The sequence below is a fragment of the Nicotiana tomentosiformis genome, chromosome 5, assembly GCF_000390325.3.
Source record: "Nicotiana tomentosiformis chromosome 5, ASM39032v3, whole genome shotgun sequence".
Lineage (NCBI taxonomy): Eukaryota > Viridiplantae > Streptophyta > Magnoliopsida > Solanales > Solanaceae > Nicotiana > Nicotiana tomentosiformis.
Genome location: NC_090816.1, coordinates 9,167,262 through 9,186,624, shown reverse-complemented (window position 1 = coordinate 9,186,624; position 19,363 = coordinate 9,167,262). Strand labels below are relative to the sequence as shown.

At 43.6% G+C, this 19,363-nt stretch overlaps 1 protein-coding gene across 1 annotated transcript; it reads left to right on the top strand.

Annotated features, from left to right (window-relative positions):
- The first annotated feature begins 12,251 nt into the window (after positions 1–12,251).
- LOC138891901 (uncharacterized) lies at positions 12,252–14,718 on the top strand. The gene is made up of 5 exons (XM_070175587.1): positions 12,252–12,525; positions 12,583–13,020; positions 13,482–13,591; positions 14,086–14,165; positions 14,394–14,718. The coding sequence occupies exons 1-5, from the start codon at positions 12,252–12,254 to the stop codon at positions 14,716–14,718; spliced, it is 1,227 nt and encodes a 408-aa protein (XP_070031688.1).
- The last annotated feature ends 4,645 nt before the right edge of the window (positions 14,719–19,363 follow it).

Sequence of the window (19,363 nt, the reverse complement as noted above, 5' to 3'; positions counted from 1 at the left end):
TTTACTAAATATTTTCCTATATCCGTATTGATTCTCTATCCTTCATTTGTTTCAGCAACTCGATGGATTCCACCGGTGATGGAAGGCTTGGACCGGTGAGTTCAAAAGATCTTGGATGTCACGACACCCGAAACTCGTTGTGGAAAGAACTTACCCTTAAATACGGGTGGACGGCCAAAAATCATGGATCCCCCGAGGAGGACGTCTTGGCTGATCTTGCTGATGCAGCGAGGCTGCTTCATGAGGCACTTACCTGAACAAGTATCTCCAAGTTTGTTTCCGGCGCAAACACTTCTTTACGGAGTCCCCGACCGGAGGATAAATAACTGAAGAGAAGACGTTCCTCCGCGGCCGGGAAAAAGAATAAGAGAGCAAATATTGATGCCCCCGAGTAATCTCCAGTGGCGATGGTGACTGGTCCTCCTTCCAGGCCGGTCATAGACACCATGATGATTGATGATGAAGAAGCTAGTGATGAAGGAGCTTCTCTACATAGAAGACAATGATCCTCATCATCTCAATAGGATGCTCGACCTGTTGAGAGAGTTACACCAAACGAGGACTATGCCTCGACACTTTGGGGAGAGTTTGATTTGGTAGATAATGTCAACTCCCATTTTCGGGCCCCAATTGTTGTGCCCGGTACTGCGGGGCTGAGTACCGAGTACTTGCCGTCTTTGGTTGGCGAGCATCCAACAATCAGCACTGCATTTGATGCAGCTGCTTCTCACTCTTCAACTCCATCAGCTTCATCTCCATCTGCATCAATACCAGCAACTGCTACATCACTTCCATCTTCATCCACTCTTCCACTAGCAGTTGCTACATCACCTCCACCGGCCGTACCTGACCATGAAAAGGATGTTCCTCTTCCTCAGTCCCCAGTTCATGGGAATTTGGGGCAAATTTATGCTGCCCCTTCTGAAGATCCACAAAGGAGGAGGAACGTTACTCTTTCGGTATCTACCAAATGCAACTTGCTATCCCGGCCGGGGGAACTTGCTAATTATCTGAAGCCTTTGGCTTCAGAGAAAGACTGGAAAAAGATTCAGGCACTCTCGGGAGAGTGTTTGTTGAACAACGCCATACACAACGCTGCAGCGGTACGCTCCTTTCTTCCTTTGTTATTTCTTCTACTTTTGTATTAATATATTCTAAGTTTTACTTCTTCTTGTTTTGTAGGCCAACTTTCTTACTTCTGAGGGCCTTCAGAGGTTGATTCGTGAGAAGGAGGAACTTACTTCTGAACGGAATCAGCTTTTGGTGGAACGAGACCGAACTATTCTCCGCCTCTCAGAACTGGAAACCAAGCTACTGAATTTGTTATTTTGGAGGCTCGTTTGCAGCAAAGCGAGCAAGAAGTGGTAACCCTTATCCAAGAAATTATTCCGCTAAGGGTTAGATTTGATGAAGCCATGGCCAAATGGGCTGAAGTCCAGGACGTCGTTCTTGCTGCAACCGAGCGCGAGGCTGTTTCCGCTGAAAGAGTGATTAACTTAGAGGCAGCCTTGAACTCCAAAATTGAAGAGCTTGTTACTGTGGGGGGGGAGGGGAGGGGGGACACGCCCAACTAGAAAGAAGTACAGGAAAACTATCAAGCATAATAGCCTTTTTAGTTCAACTGTCCGCGACCTTGATGTCAGCCTCAAATCTGCTAGGTCCGCTTGGGAAAACCTTTTTGCCGAGGTAACCCAACTCAAAGAAGAACTCAAGCATCGAGAGGCTTCCATCGTTGTTGAAAAAGCTTACGCCATGTACAACATGAGGAGAAAAACCTTGGAAGAGGCCAAAGCTGGTGTCATTGACTTTGATGCCGAAATTGCTAAGGCACGCAAGCTTGAGTTAGCTGATAAAAGTGGACTCCCATCGAGGTCTGATGTACCTGGCCCTTCTGGTTCTGGTTCTGGTTCTGTTTCCAAGTTTTCGGTAACTGAAGAAGAATCGGAAGATGATGATGCTGAAGGCCAAACTGATGAAAATATTGAGCCACCGGTGGACCCATCTACTTCTTCCGGGGATGCGGACACTTCTCGTCTTCCTGGTTTTGGAGGCACTGTAGTTTAGCTTCTCTTTTCTTTTTTCCTATTTTGTACTTTTACCGTTTTGGTACGTTCTTGTAAATAAAGATATATATTTTCTCAAGTATTGTTTTAGTCTTACTTTCGTTTGAATGTCCATGCAAGTCTTTAACCTTTGCATTTGCTTAAGAATTCTGCGCACGTTTTTCTGTTCACGCTTTACTATGTGTAGTCTCGTATGTATTTTCCTCACAACACTTTGGTTCTGAGGGTTTCTATAAGTATTTGCGCAAGTTTACTTTTTGCGTCCTTTCGTGTATGTCTTCGGGTGCATTTTTCCTCGAAGGCATTTTGATTTCAGGCATAAATTCTTTCGAAACCAACCCTTTAATGTGAGGGTTTTCATAAGAGAGGGCCCTCTTATGTTTACGGTGCTCTTGAAGAGGACGTCTCATGTTCATTACGACACTAACATTTGAAGTACTTGTTTAACTTTCAAATGACAAAATTTGTTCATTGTTCAGACAAGAAACAATATAAAAAATAAAAGGATTTCTTTTCATATAATTCCTTCTATTTTCAAAAGTACACAAGCATTTATTATGCTAAGGAATTTCCATTACTTGCAGCTAGTATTTATTATGCTAAAACAAAATTGTCATTACTTGTGACTATCTTGTACAACGTATTTCTACGGGGCTCGCTACGCAGTCCCCGATCTTGATGATGCATTTGGTTTCCGGATTTTTGTTTCCCGATTGATGTGGCAGTCAATGTTGTCATATCCTCGTATCATTCCCCCCAATGTTCGAATGCGAATTGAAACACATAAAGTCTTGTGTCTTCAAAGATCCCATAAATGAATTGCTAGATAATCCTTATCTCAGCAATATACCTTACTTCCCCTTAGGAATTCATTCTATCGAGCGAAAGAATATCTAACAATCCTTTAGTGGTTTGTGCTCGTGAACAGTCGGGTAACCTCTGTTTGGTAGCAAACTTAACTTCCCAGTGGGAATTTTCTATCGAACCAAAGATTATCTAACCGTCCCCGAGTGGAAGCTGTTTGTTTTCCTTGCTATCAATGGTCTTATTACTACTGTCTTCGTAGTATGCTTTCTATCGTTGCCTCATTAAAAACCTTGCCAGAAAAACCCAATTAGGACAAAAACTGAACGAAGGGAAAAAGAGTGCAGCACATACTTTCCGCTTGAGTAATGTTCATCAGCAATAATATCTTTTGAGGTGTTCCATGTTCTAGCTGCTAGGCAACTTGTCTCCATTCTGGTTCTCCAACTCGTATGAACCTTTCCCAGTGATAGCTGAAATCCGGTAGGGAACTTCCTACGTTGGACCTAGCTTCCCCGCGTTGAGCTCCCGTATATTTTGAGTTACTTTCTTCAGAACCAAATCTCCTACTTTGAAATAACAGAGGTTGGCTCTTCAATTATAATATCGCTTCATTCTCTGCTTTTGAGCTGCCATTATTACACGTTCCAAGTCCATGCATTCCTCAAGCAGTTCCAAGTTGATTAACATTACTTCGTTGTTCGATTCTTCATCTACCCGAAAATATCTCAAAGTGGGTTGGCGAACGTCCACCGGGATTAGGGTTTCAACACCATACATAAGGGAAAAAGAGTTTCTCCTGTGCTCGATTTGGCCATTGTTCGGTAGGCCCATAGAACTCTGGGAAATTCTTCGGGCCATTTGCCTTTTGCTGCTTCCAACCTTTTCTTGAGGTTTTGAATAATCACTTTGTTTGTTGACTCCGCTTGATCGTTTTCGCTAGGATGATAAGGAGAAGGTGTGATCCTCTTTATCTTAAAATCTTTGAGGAACTTTGTAACTTTTGCACCGATAAACTGTGTCCCATTGTCGCATGCTATTTCTTTTGGTATTTCAAACCTGAAAATTATATGTTCCCACATGAAATCCACCACTTCGCATTCTCCGATCTTTTGATAAGGACCTGATTTCACCCATTTAGAAAAATAGTCAGTCAAAATTAAAAGAAACCTTACCTTTCCAGGAGCCGATGGTAGCGGTCCGACGATATCCCTCCCCCATTTCATGAACGACCATGGGGACAGAACCGAATATAAGGATTCTACCGGTTGGTGTACTAGTGGTGCGTAGCGTTAGCACTTATCACATTTTCGTACGAAGTCTTTGGCGTCTTGTTCCATGGGAGGCCAGTAATATCCTGCCCGTACCAACTTCAGCACCAAAGAACCTGCACCCGAGTGATTGCTGCATATCCCTTCGTGGACGTCTCTCATGACATAATTAGCTTCTGACACTCCTAAGCACCGGGCCAGCGGGCCTTGGAAGGATTATCTATACAATTGGCCTCTTTTGAAGCTATAACATGCATCTTTGGCGCGTAACGCCCGTAGTGCTTTGGGTTCTTTGGGCAGCTTCCCGTGCTCGAGATAGTTAATTATTTCATTTCTTCAGTCCTAGACAAGACTAGTCTAATTTACCTCATAGTAACCATCCGTATCGAGGACTGAGTTCATTATTTGCACTACCGTCTCGGACTCCGATCCCTTTATTTCTGTCGATGATCCTAAGTTTGATAATGCATCCGCTTCTTGGCAATCCTCCCTCGGAATATTAATAATTGACCATTCTTGGAATCGTGCCAAAAGAGCATGGACCTTTACCATGTATTGTTGCATACGTTCTTCTTTGGTATCAAAGATCCGTAGACCTGATTTACCACCAGCTGCGAGTCATATTTAATTTCGATAATCTCATAATCAAGTCTCCAGGCTAATTCAAGCCCTATAATCAAAGCTTCATACTCTGCTTCATTATTAGTTAAAGGGATCGTTCTAATGGCTTGCCTTAAGGTTTCCCCCAAAGGCGTGATTAAGACTATTCCGAGTCCGGACCCTTTTACATTGGAAGCTCCGTACGTAAATAAGTTACAAACCTCTGATGTCGATTCCGACACCATTACTACCTCCTTGGTTGCCAGAAGCAGTAGTGCCGGACTGAAATCGGCCACGAAGTCAGCCAAGACTTGTGACTTAATTGCAGTCCTTGGTTTATATTCTATGTCAAACTCACTCATTTCGACGACGCATTTGGCCAACCTACCCGAGAGCTCGGGTTTATGGAGGATGTTCTGCAAAGATACACTAGTCACCATAGCTATCGGGTGGCATTAGAAGTAGGGCCTCAACTTCCAAGCAACGACTACGAGAGATAAGGCCAGATTTTTCAAATGTGGGTAGCGAGTTTCTGCTCCCTTTAAAATTTTGCTAATGTAATAAATGGGAAATTGCGTACCTTCGTCCTCCCAGACTAAAACTGCACTTCTCGCAACCTCTGAAACCACGAGGTAGACTAGCAATGTTTCACCTTCTTTTGGTTTTGTCACGCCCCATTTTCTTGCAAAATCGGGTTTCGACGTGTGACAACTATTTTAAGGAAGGTATTAAAAGAGAAGAGTCACCACCTAATGATTTTTATGGTGCGTTAGGGAACCTATCCGCAAATAACTCTATTTGTTTAGTCAATGTCACCAAAGATTGGGTAAGGGCTCAAGTTACTTCGAAGAGAAGGTGTTAGGCATTTCTTCGAAATCTACGACTGTGGGTTCCGCTCGAACTTTAACTATGTGGATTATGTGATTAGGCTAGATGATCAAATAGACAAAGAGAAATTTAGAAGTTGAAGAGTCTTACTATAACACATGAAAATCGATACGAATCTTAATGATTACAATGATATAACTACATTGGTCTATATTAGATGACTAAGTGTAAAAAGAAGTATATAAAGAAAAGGGGGGGGGGGGGTCCTAAGTTTTTTAGCCTAAAGGATCACCCCGTGCAACATAAATAATACTTCGCAACTCCCTTAAGGTAGAGGTTGCTCATATTATTCAGCGTACATTGACTAGCATCTCCTGCTACTCAATTACTATGTTGAAGTTGTTACTTAAAGGCATTCTAATTCTGTCTAAATCGTATCATATGTGTGCACTACCCGTCCCATACCTATGGTACAGGAGGCTTTGGACCTACTATTTGGATAGTTATAGACTTCTCCTAGGTTGCTTACAATAATAAAACTAAGCGACATTCAAAACAGATAGGACTTCACATAAAGACATTAAAGGCCCAAGTTAGCCTCCACACATAAACAACAAATGCACGCGAGCAGTTTAGGCAGTACACAGTTTCATAATCAAGACTTAAAATCCTATAGGCATGGTTTCTAGGTAATTCTGAATTCCAGTATCATATATTCATCATTATTGTTCTAAATAACTTAAACGAGGATGCAGTAAACTATTCGCGAACTCAGGATTATTAGCACTGATTTTAGGCATCTCAGGCGAGTGACACTATCCTATAGGCATGATTTCTAAGTTGTTTGCGCATTGGGTAGTGAAAGCTATTAAAACTCGAAATTACCAGAGTTTGATTCTATAAACATGCTTTCTAGGTGAATAACAGTATCCTATAGGCAAGATTTCTAATAGGTCGTATTTGAACTCGCTTTTATCATACTTATTCCTATAGGCATGCTATCTAGGCTGCAATATAATAAAATAACATAAACAACCAATTAATCAATTAGTTAAGACCCTATTGTCATGGTATCTAAATGAGTATTAACAAAGGTATGTATTATTATGACCCTATAGGCATGCTATCTAATAATCATACAGGAGTAGACATGAGAGTAGGTAAAATATTTAGTCAAACAGTCATGCTTTGAATAATGTCAGGTATTAGGCAAGTTGAGTGAAGTGTGTGATTTCTTATAGACATGATTTCTACTAGCGTGCAGAAGTAGAGCAAGTTAACAAGATAGCAAATAAAGCACGTAGACCCTATAGGTATGTTCTCTACCCTTTATGCAAGAACAAAGTACATCCATTCCCTAATTTCACTAACACCCCAATTATTCGTCATTACAAGTTACATGACCAAAATGGAATAACACAAACTCAAAGATGACAAAAATACAGGCTGAAACAAGTACATGCCCCCATCAAATAGTACAAGGCCCACAATAAAATAACCCAGTGAATTTTTGAGCCTTCAGCCACCTCACCAACCAACAGACCCAAATCTTAGGCTCATAAGGATAGTAGAATATTCCTGAATCAAATTCCCATGTCCAACAACACATACGGCCCAACACTAGGCCCAAGGAATGACTTACTTAGCCAAATGGACGCCAAACTTAACCATACAGGTGACAGACCACTCGTGGAATTAATTAATTAACTCTTAAAACTATAACTAATCAACAGTTCTAGCCAAAGCACATAGACAAGATCATACGAAATACTAACAAGTTTACAAGGAAGGTTCATGCTTGTATTCTCAGAAACAAAGTTAAAGGATCACAAGATAGTGAACTATTCCAAAGAGTTTCAAAAGAAAAATGATTCAGGCTTAGCCTAAAAGAACTTTAGACATGATATTTAAACATGAAATCTAATAGAGTCATAGACAAGAACAAGTAGAGCATAGCCTCCACATGAAAGTTTTAACATAAAGGCCTAGTAAAAACAACATAACAGAACATGTTCATGATCGAGCAATCACTTAGTTAAGAATGAGAAAACTTTAACATGCAGAGTATCGGTTACAATAACAGAAAGACTTATAGTAAACAAAAACATGTCAGCTTCACATCAATAGGACAAACAAGCATTAAACCTTGTACTGGCCACATATAGGAGAAGATATTGGTTATGAGATTTACTCTAAAGGTCTCAACTAATAATGAAGAACACATAATTGAGCAAGTGAAACAAAAGCACACAATAGGGTTACATATAGCATGGGAACAGGTCATAGCTAACAGTAGATCTCTAGAAAGATAAAGTTTGGTATGGATATCTCAACAAGAATTAGAACACATTTTGTGCATGAGTTAATTATCATAATAATACAGAACAAGGTAAGAAACCAAACTTAGAATAAGCAATATGTATAAGTAACCAACTACACCTAGGCATAATGATTAGAAATCGTTCAGGTTGGGCACATATAATGGGCATGCATTCAGGCTAGCATATTAGTCTAAGTATTCAGATAGCATTGTCATATGACTTGAAGAGAAATAGTCCATTATGCATACACGATTCAACATGAAAAGAGCAATTTTGACCAGGAACATAGTTTCCTAAGGGTTTTAGTACAAAGTTCAACAACTATCACACAAGTTTTAATTACGAATCAGGCAAGCATCATGAATCAACTTAACTATCCACATATGAGTTAAGATGAGGACTTTCATAGAATTGAAGCTAGTGGAACTACAGAGTAGTACTAAAACAAACAGAATTGTATACAAAGGGGCATAACATTGAAATTAACTCAGGGAAATCCAAATAGCTGTAACAACCCGGCCGGTCGTTTCGAGAGTTATAGCCATATTTCCCATATTTCTGCTTCTTTTGTGCTTTACAGTTATATTAGGTCTTACCGGTTGGTTGGTTCGAGTTCAGAGTGGTTTTGGAGTGAATTGAGATACTTAGTCTCTTAATTGGAAGCTTAAGTTGGAAAAGTCGATCGGACATCGACTTATGGGAAAACGACCTCAGATTTAACTTTTATGGTTCCATTAGCTCCGTTAGGTGATTTTGGACTTAGGAGTTCGTCCGAAATGTGAATTGGAGGTCCGTAGTAGAATTAGCGAAAGTTGGAATTTTGGCGATTTTTGTCGGCAATGGAAATTTTGATATCGGGATCGGATTGGATTTCTAGAAGTTAGCATAGGTTTGCGATGTCATTTTTTACTTGTGTGTAAAATTTGAGGTCAATTGGACGTGGTTTTGTAGGTTTCGTCATCGTTTGTGGAATGTGAAAGTTTAGAAGTTATTTTGGCTTGAATCCGAGTGTAATTCATGTTTTGATGTTGTCCTGAGTGATTCGAAGGTTCGACTTAGTTCGCATAGGATTATAAGACTTGTTGGTATGATCGGTTGAGGTCCCGGAGGCCTCGAGGTGATTTCAGGTGGTTAACAGCTTGATAGGAGTTGAGGAATTGCAGATGAAGTTGCTTCTACTGGTATAACCACACCTGCGGAGTGGGAACCGCAGGTGCGAGCCTGCAGAAGAGAAGGAGGAGCCACATATATGGCTAAGGAGGGCCTGGGTAGAGGACGCAGATGCGATGGAATTCCCGCACTTGCGATGGTCGCATAAGCGGATTTAAGGGCGCAGGTGCGAGTTTGGACCGTAGGTGCGATGTACTTCCTGCACCCGCGAATACCGCAGATGCGGTCACTAGATCGCAGGAGCGGAGGCTGAGTTTAGGGAATTTTCCGCAGAAGCGGGGCTTTGCCTGCAGATGCGGAAATGGAGTCGCAGGTGCGAGAAGTCTGGGCAGAACCTATAAATAGAACACTTCTAGATTGTTCACCATTTTCATCATTTTTTAGCTCGAATTTTGGGGATTTTGAGAGAGATTTCAGTGTAATCACTGAGGTAAGTTCTTTGTGCCTCTTTATCTTCAATAATGGTGTTTTCCCACTGATTTTACACCTTGTTGGTGTGTGTTTGAGGTGAGATTGGGAGATTAGGGCTTGGGAATTGGAGAGTGAATTTTGGGGTTTTAGAGGGGAAATTGAGGTCGGATTTTGATAAATGTGGTATGGTTAGACTCGTGAGTGAATGGGCTTTCGGGTATTGTGACTTTCGTCTGGTTTCGAGACATGGGCCTGGGGGGCTGGGTTGAGCCGATTTCAGATTTTAGACTATATTTTAGTAATTTTCTTGTGAAATTGATCCTTATAGCCAATATTGATTATCACATACTGTTTATGGCTAGATTCGGGGCATTTGGAGTCCGATTCGAGAGGTAAGGGCATTTCGGAGTAGGATTTCTGTGCGGTTGAGGTAAGTAACAGTCTTAAATTAGGTTTTGAGGGTATGAAACCCCGAGAATTTGTATGATGTGAATATTTGGAGGTGACGCACATGCTAGGTGACGGGCGTGTGAGCGTGCACCATGAGGTATTGTGACTTGGTCCATCCCGTGAGATTGTAAAGTCGAATAGCCATTGTTATTACTTGTTTTTCCTTGTCTTTGAGCAATTGACTACCTTTCATGTTAGAAAACATACTTAGGCCATATGATATCACTGTTGGGACCCGCAACGGTCGAATACTTGTTGAATTGACTACTAATTTGTTGTCTTATACTCAGTCACAGTCTTACTTGTGTATTATATCTTCATTTCCTCGCATTTCTTGTTGATACTTGTTGTATTCTCTGTTTGGGCTAATTATTTTGATATTCTGTGAGCCCGAGTGGCTGGAAAGGTTAATGACTGAGATAGGGCCTAAGTGCCGAGCTGCAAGCTGTGAGGTATTTTGGATCGGGTTGTACGCCGCAACAAGCCTTCGGGCTAAATATATTATTGGATCGGGTTGCACGCCGCAACAAATTTTGGAACGAGTTGCACGCCACAAAAAAATATTGGATAAGCCTGCACGCCGCAGCAATATAGCGCTTGGGCTGAAGGAGCCCCTCCGAAGTCTGTATACCCCTAGTGAGCGTAGGTACCTATTGAGAGTGTGTATTGACGACTGAGAGCCGAGAGTATGATCTGTTGAGATGAGCTGAGCGACTGTTGCCTTGAGAGGTTGTACTTGATTTTATTTATTGTTGCACGTAGTTGTTATTTGTTGATGTAAAATTTCTGGAAGATTCATATCTGTTTTACTTGAGCTCGAACTGATTTGACTTATACCACCGGATTTAAAAGCATGTTCGCTCTTTACTGAAAACTTTTGAAATGATCTCTCTTATTATAGTTTGTCACTGCTTCTCAGTTCCTTATTTAATTCTGTTACTTGCTGAGTTGGTTGTACTCATGCTACACCCTGCACTTTATGTGCAGCTCCAGGTGTGTACGGTTCTGGCAGTCGCTGAGTTCGTGCGCGGTCTGATTATCGGAGACTTACGAGGTAGCTGCCGGCGTCCGTAGTCCTTGTTTCTCCTTTCTTATTATCTTTTCTCTCTTGTATTGGCATTTGGCACAGAATGTAGTAGACTCCGTTTTCTAGATTGGTTGTTAGATGCTCATGACTTAGTGACACCCTGATGTCGGGCTATTTTTTCGCACTTATGTTTTATTTGGGTTTTACCCCCGTATTTATGGAAAAAAACTCGGTTATTTTAAATGTCTTAATTCATTTCTGTTAAATTTTGAAAGTGTTTTGGAAGGGTCGACTCACCTAGTATCACGATAGGCGCCATCACGACGCTTTAGGTTTTGGATCATGACAAGTTGGTATCAGAGCCTAGGTTACATAGGTCTCACGAGTCATGAGCAGGTTTAGTAGAGTCATGTAGACGTCTATACTTATCTTCGAGAGGCTGCAGAACCCTTAGGAAACTCCACATTCTTGAATTCTTGTCGTGCGAATCTGTTAATTCTAGTAACTAAACATCTGTTATTTCATTCTCTCATATATGGTGAGGACTCGTACTACTGGACAGGATGGACAGCCACCAGTACCACCAGCTAGGGCCGCGAGAGGCCGAGGTAGTGGTAGAGGCCGTGGTAGGGTCAGAGGTAAAGCCCGCACAGCAGTTGGGGCAGTACATGCAGATCCACCAGTTGCCCCAGATCAGGACTAGATTCCCGTTGTTGATGCACCAGCTCAGGTACCACCTGTGCCTATTGTGATTCCAGGCCTTCAAGAGGCCTTAGCTCAGATTCTGACTGCGTGTACCAGCCTTGATCAGGCGGTCTCTATTCCGGCCGCAACAACCACTTCTCAGGTTGGGGGAGGTGCTCAGACTCCCATTGCCCGCACACTAGAGCAGGTGGTACAGGGATTCCAGACACCGGGGGCACCACCAACCCAGCCGGTTGCAACTGCTCAGGACTATGTGGTTCCTGCTATGCCTGAGGATGAGCATCGTAGATTGGAGAGGTTTGGGAGACTCCAGCCTTCATCTTTCAGTGGTGCATAGGGAGAGGATGCAGAGGGTTTCTTGGACAGGTGTTAGAGGATACTCCCTACAGCAGGTATTCTGGAGACCAGTGGGGTCTCATTCACTACCTTTCAGTTCTCTGGGGCTGCATTCAGTTGGTGAAAAGCTTACGAGAGGCGTAGGCTGGTCGGTGCAGCGCCCCTTACCTGGCAGTAGTTCTCCATTATCTTTCTGGAGAAGTTCGTGCCTCAGTCCCGCAGAGAGGAGCTGCGCAGACAGTTTGAGCAGCTTCGTCAGGGTGATATGTCTGTGATGCAGTATGAGATGCGATTCTCGGAGTTGGACCATCATGCTATCTGGTCGGTTCCCACAAATAGGAAGAGGATCAGAAGGTTTATAGATGGCCTCACTTATGAACTGAAATTGCTTATGGCCATAAAGAGAGTGTCTGGTGATACTTTCGATGAAGTTGTCGACATTGTTCATTATATTGAGATGGTTCGCAGTCATGAGAGGGTTGAGAGAGAGGCCAATAGGCCTCGTGGACAGGGAGGATTTAGCGGTGCTCCTTTTGGGGGTCAGTTCCAGCACGGTAGAGGCCGTCCTTTCAGACATGCCTAGACGGCTCGTCCAGGTCACTGTGGTGCATCATCTGGCCATGATTCTCTTAGTTATCAGCAGGGCCGTTCATCTCTCGGTGCCCTCCCAACGCAGATTTCGTCCCGTGCTCCATTAGGTCAGGGTTCATCTATGCTACGTCCTTTTGCCAGTTATCCCGTTGCTCGGGGCTCCCTTCAATCCCCAGCATCAGCACCGGGGAGTTGTTATGAGTGTGAGGAGTTTGGTCACATGAGGAGAGTGTGTCCCCGTATAGTGGGAGGTCCATCTCCGCAGAGGAGCCAGTTTATGTCATCAGCACTAGCCCCTCCACCACCCGCTCAGCCAGCTCGGGGTGGAGCCCAGTTAGCTAGGGGTCGCTCGAGAGGGGGAGGCCGATCAGGGAGTGGCCAGGACCATTTCTTTGCCCTCCATGCCAGACTAAATGCCATTGCTTCAGATGCTGTGATTACAGGTATTGTCTTAGTTTGCAACAGAGATGCCTATGTATTATTTGACCATGGTTCCACTTATTCATATGTTTCCTCGTATTTAGTTCATTTTCTGGATATGCCCCGTGAGTCTTTAATTTCATCTGTTTATGTATCTACTCCGGTGGGTGATACTATTATTGTGGATCGCATATATCGGTCATGTGTGGTGACTATTGGGGGTCTGGAGACTAGAGTGGATCTTTTGCTGCTTAGTATGGTCGTTTTTGATGTGATATTGGATATGGATTGGTTGTCTCCATGTCATGTTGTTCTAGATTGTCACACTAAGACTGTGATGTTAGCAATGTCAGGGTTGCCGAAAGTTGAGTGGAGCGGTTCTATAGACTATGTTCCCAGCAGAGTGATTTCATACTTGAAGGCTCAGCGGATGGTTAAGAAGGGTTGTCAATCCTATTTGCTTTTGTGAGGGATGTTAGTGCAGATACCTCTGCCATTGATTCTGTTCCGGTGGTGCATGATTTTTCGGATGTGTATCCTGCAGACTTGCCTGGCATGCTGCCTGACAGGGATATTGACTTCGGTATTGATTTGGTGCCGGGCACTCAGCCCATTTCTATTCCACCGTATCGTATGGCACCGACGGAGTTGAAGGGACAACTTCAGGAACTCCTTGATAAGGGGTTTATTCGGCCTAACGTGTCATCTTGGGGTGCACCGGTTCTATTTGTAAAGAAGAAAAATGGTTCTATGAGGATATACACTAACTACAGGCAGTTGAACAAGTTCACAATCAAGAACAAGTATTATTTGCCATGTATTAATGATCTATTTGACCATCTTCAGGGGCTGAGGGTGTTCTCCAAGATTGATTTGAGGAGAGGGCATCACCAGCTAAAGATTCGGGATTCATATATTCTTAAGACAACTTTCAGGACCCGATATGGCTATTATGAGTTCCTCGTGATGTCGTTTGGGCTGACTAACACCTCAACATCGTTCATGCATTTGATGAACAATGTGTTTCTGCCTTATTTGGACTCGTTCGTTATTGTATTCATTGATGATATCCTGGTGTACTCTCGTAGCCAGGAGGATCATGCCCAGCATCTGAGGATTGTGGTACAGAGATTAAGGGAGGAGAAGCTTTAGGCAAAGTTCTCCAAGTGTGAGTTTTGGCTCGGTTCAGTGGTGTTTTTGGGGCACGTGGTGTCTAACGAGGGTATTCAGGTGGATCCAAAGAAGATAGAGGCGGTGCAGAGTTGGCCCATACTATCCTCAACCATGGAGATTAGGAGTTTTCTTGGTTTGGCGGGCTATTACCGTCATTTTGTGGAGGGTTTTTCATCTATTGCATCGCCCTTGACCAAATTGACCCAAAGGGTGCTTCATTCAGGTGGTCGGATGAGTGCGAGGAGAGCTTTCAGAAGCTCAAGGCTGCTTTGGCCACGACCCCAGTTCTAGTTCTGCCATCAGCTTCTGGTTCGTACACAGTGTATTGTGATGCCTCACTGATAGGTATTAGATGTGTTCTGATGCAGGAGGAAAGAGTGATTGCGTATGCTTTGCGCCAGTTGAAGACCCATGAGAAGAACTATCATGTCCATGATCTTGAGTTAGCAGCTATTGTTCATGCCTTGAATATTTGGCGGCACTATCTGTACGGGGTTTATTGCGAGATTTACATTGATCATCGGAGTTTGCAGCATCTGTTCAAATAGAAGGATCTTAACTTGCGTCAGTGGAGGTGGTTAGATCTTCTCAAGGACTATGATATCACCATTCTGTACCATCCCGGGAAGGCCAATGTAGTGGTCGATGCCTTGAGTCACCGGGTAGAGAGTTTGGGGAGTTTAGCGTATCTTCCAGCATCAGAGAGACCCTTGGCATTGGATGTTCAGGCCTTAGCTAGCCAGCTTGTCATATTGGATATTTCAGAGCCGGGTCGGGTATTGGCTTGTGTGGTCTCTAGGCCTTCTCTTCATGATCGTATCAGGGAGCGTCAGTATGATGACCCACATCTGCTCGTCCTCCAAGACAGGGTTCAACGAGGTGATGCTAGAGATATGACTATTGGTGATGATGGCGTGTTGAGGATGTAGGGCCGGATATGTGTGCCCAATGTGGATAGGCTTTGGGAGTTGATTCTTGAGGAGGCCCACAGCTCACGGTATTACATTCATCCGGGTGCCACGAAGATGTACTAGGATTTGAGACAACACTATTGGTGGAGGAGGATGAAGAAGGATATACTTGGGTTTGTGGCTCGGTGTATAAACTGTCAGCATGTTAAGTATGAGCATCAGAGACCGGGTGGCTTGCTTCATAGGTTAGAGATCCCATAGTGGAAGTGGGAGCTGATCACCATGGATTTCGTAGCTGGGCTCCCACTGACTTCGAGGAAGTTCAATGCTGTTTGGGTGATTGTGGATCGACTAACCAAGTCCGCGCACTTCGTTCCAGTTGGTACTACTTACTCTTCAGAGCGGTTGGCTGAGATTTACATCCGAGATATTGTTCGCCTTTATGGTGTCCCAGTTTTCATCATTCAGATAGAGGCACACAGTTTACATCGCAGTTTTGGAGGGTTGTACAGCGAGAGTTGGGTACTCGGGTTGAGTTGAGCACAACCTTTCACCATCAGACGGACGGACAGTCCGAGCGCACTATCCAGATATTGGATGACATGTTACGCGCTTGTGTCATTGATTTTGGGGGTTCATGGGACCAGTTTCTGCCGCTCGCGGAGTTTGCATATAACAATAGTTATTAGTCAAGCATTCAGATGGCTCCGTATGAGGCTTTATGTGGGAGGCGGTATAGATCTCTGGTGGGATGGTTTGAGTCGGGTGAGGCTAGGCTCTTGGGTATAGACTTGGTCCAGGATGCATTAGACAAGGTCAAATTGATTCAGGAGCAGCTTCGCACGGTGCAGTCCAGGCAGAAGAGCTATGCTGACAGGAAGGTCCGCGATGTGTCTTTCATGGTCAGGGAGAAAGTTCTGCTGAAGGTATCACCCATGAAGGGTGTTATGAGGTTTGGGAAGAGGGGCAAGTTGAGCCCTCGGTTCATTGGGCCTTTTGCGGTACTTCAGAAGATCGGGTAGGTGGCTTACAAGCTAGCCTTGCCACCTAGCTTGTTGAGTGTGCATCCATTATTTCATGTTTCTATGCTCCGGAAGTACATCGGTGATCCGTCCCATATTTTGGATTACAACACGGTTAAGTTGGATGGTGATATAACTTATGATGTGGAGCCGGTGGCCATTTTGGAGCGGCGGGTTCGGAAGCTGAGGTCAAAGGATATAGCTTTAGTGAAGGTACAGTGGAGAAGACAGCTTGTGGAGGAGGCCACTTAGGAGACCGAGCGGGAGATACGGAGCAGATATCCACACCTATTTGAGACTCCAGGTATATTTCTAGACCCGTTTGAGGATGAACGTTTGATTAAGAGAGGGAGAATGTAACGACCCGGCCGGTCATTTCGAGAGTTATAGCCCCGTTTCCCCCATTTCTGCTTCTTTTGTGCTTTATAGTTGTATTATGTCTTACCGGGTTGGTTGGTTTGGGTTCAGAGTGGTTTTGGAGTGAATTGAGACACTTAGTCTCTTAATTGGAAGCTTAAGTTGGAAAAGTCGATCGGACGTCGACTTGTGGGAAAAAAACATCGGATTTGAATTTTTATGGTTCCATTAGTTTCGTTAGGTGATTTTGGTCTTAGGAGCGCATCCGGAATGTGATTTGGAGGTCCGTAGTAGAATTAGGCTTGAATTGGCGAAAGTTGGAATTTTGGCAATTTTGGCCGGCAGTGAAAATTTTGATATCGGGGTCGGATTGGATTTCTAAAAGTTGGAATAGGTTTGTGGTGCCATTTTTGACTTATGTGTAAAATTTTAGGTCAATCAGACGTGGTTTGGTAGGTTTCGGCGTCGTTTGTGGAATTTGAAAGTGTAGAAGTTCTTTAGGCTTGAATCCGGATGTAATTGGTGTTTTGATGTTGTCCTGAGTGATTTGAAAGTTCGACTAAGTTCGCATGGGGTTATATGACTTATTGGTACGATTGGTTGAGGTCTCGGAGGCCCCGGGGTGATTTCGGGTGGTTAACGGCTTGATGGGAGTTGAGGAATTGCAGGTGAAGCTGCTGCTACTAGTGTAACCGCACCTGCGGAGTGGGAACCGTAGGTGCGAGCTCGCAGAAGGGAAGGAGGAGCCGCAGATGCGGCTAAGGAGGGCCTGGGCAGAGGACGTAGGTGCGATGGCATTCCCGCACCTGCGATGGTCGCAGAAGCGGATTTAGGGGAGCAAGTGCGAGTTTGGACCGCAGGTGCGATGTACTTCTCGCACCCGCGAAGACCGCAGATGCGGTCACTGGATCGCAGGAGCGGAGGCTGAGTTTAGCAATTTTTCCGTAGAAGTGGGGCTTTGCCCGCAGATGCGGAAATGGAGTCGCATTTGCGAGAATTCTGGGCAGAACTATAAATAGAACACTTCGAGATTTTTCACTATTTTTAGCTCGGATTTTGCGGATTTTGAGAGATATTTCGAAGTAATCACTGAGAGGTAAGTTCTTTGTGCCTATTTATCTTCAAAAATGGTGTTTCCCCACTGATTTTACACTTAGTTGGTGAATGTTTGAGGTAAGATTGAGAGATTAGGGCTTGGGAATTGAAGAGTGAATTTTGGGGTTTTGGAGGGGCAATTGAGGTCGTATTTTGATAAATGTGGTATGGTTAGACTCGTGAGTGAATGGACTTTCGGGTTTTGTGACATTCGTCGGGTTTCGAGACATGGGCCTGGGGGGCTGGGTTGAGCCGATTTCGGATTTTAGACCATATTTTAGTAGTTTTCTTGTGAAATTGATCCTTTAGCCAATATTGATTATCTCGTACTATTTGTGGCTAGATTCGAGGCCATTTGGAGGCCGATTAGGAGGCAAGGGCATTTCGGAGTAGGATTTCTGCGCAGTTGAGGTAAGTAACAGTCTTTAATCTGGTTTTGAGGGTATGAAACCCTGAGAATTTGTATGATGTGAATATTTGGAGGTGACGCACATGCTAGGTGACGGGCGTGTGAGCGTACACCATGAGGGATTGTGACTTGGTCATTCCTGTGAGACTGTAAAGTTGAATAGCCATTGTTATTACTTGTTTTCCTTGTCTTTGAGCAATTGACTGCCTTTCATGTTAGATACCATGCTTAGGCCATATGATATCACTGTTGGGACCCACAGCGGTCGAATACTTGTTGAATTGACTGCTAATTGTTATTTTGTACTCAGTCATAGTCTTATTTGTGTGTTATATTTCCATTTCCTCTCATTTCTTGTTGATACTTGTTGTATTCTCTGTTTGGGCTAATTATTATGATATTCTGTGAGCCCGATAGGCTGGAAAGGTTAGTGACCGAGATAGGGCCTGAGTGCGGAGCTGCGAGCAGTGAGGTATTTTGGATCGGATTGCACGCCGCAACAAGCCTTCAGGCTATTTATATATATATTATTGGATCGGGTTGCACGCCACAACAAATATTGGATAAGGCTGCGCGCCGCAACAATATAGCGCTTGGGCTGAAGGAGCCCTCCGAAGTTTGTACACCCCCATTGAGCGCCGAGAGTATGATCTGTTGAGATGAGTTGAGCGACTGTTGCCTTGAGAGGCTGTACTTGCTTTTATTTATTGTTGCACGTAGTTGTTATCTATTGTTGATGTGAAATTTCTGGAAGATTCATATCTGTTTTACTTGAGCTCGAACTGATTTGACTTATACCATCGGATTTTAAAGCATGTTCGCTCTTTACTGAAAACTTTTGAAATGATCTGATTTATTATAGTTCGTCATTGCTTCTCAGTTACTTATTTAATTCTGTTACTTGATGAGTTGGTTGTACTCATGCTACACCCTGTACTTCATGTGTAGATCCAGGTGTGTACGGTTCTGGCGGTCGTTGAGTTCGTGCGCGGTATAATTATCGGAGACTTACGAGGTAGCTGCCGGCGTCCGCAGTCCTTGTTTCTCCTTTCTTATTATCTTTTCTCTCTTGTATTGGCATTTGGCACAAACTGTAGTAGACTCCATTTTCTAGATTGGTTGTTAGATGCTCATGACTTAGTGACACCCCGATGTCGGACTATTTTTCCGCACTTATGTTTTATTTGGGTTTTACCCCCGTATTTATGAAGAAAAAAAACTCTGGTTATTTTAAATGTCTTAATTCATTTCTGTTAAATTTTGAAAGTGTTTTGGAAGGGTTGACTTGCCTAGTATCATGATAGGCGCCATCACGACGGGTTAGGTTTTGGGTCGTGACAATAGCACTAATGCCCATAACACAAACACGAACCGAAAGAAGTAGAAGTGCGAGAGTATA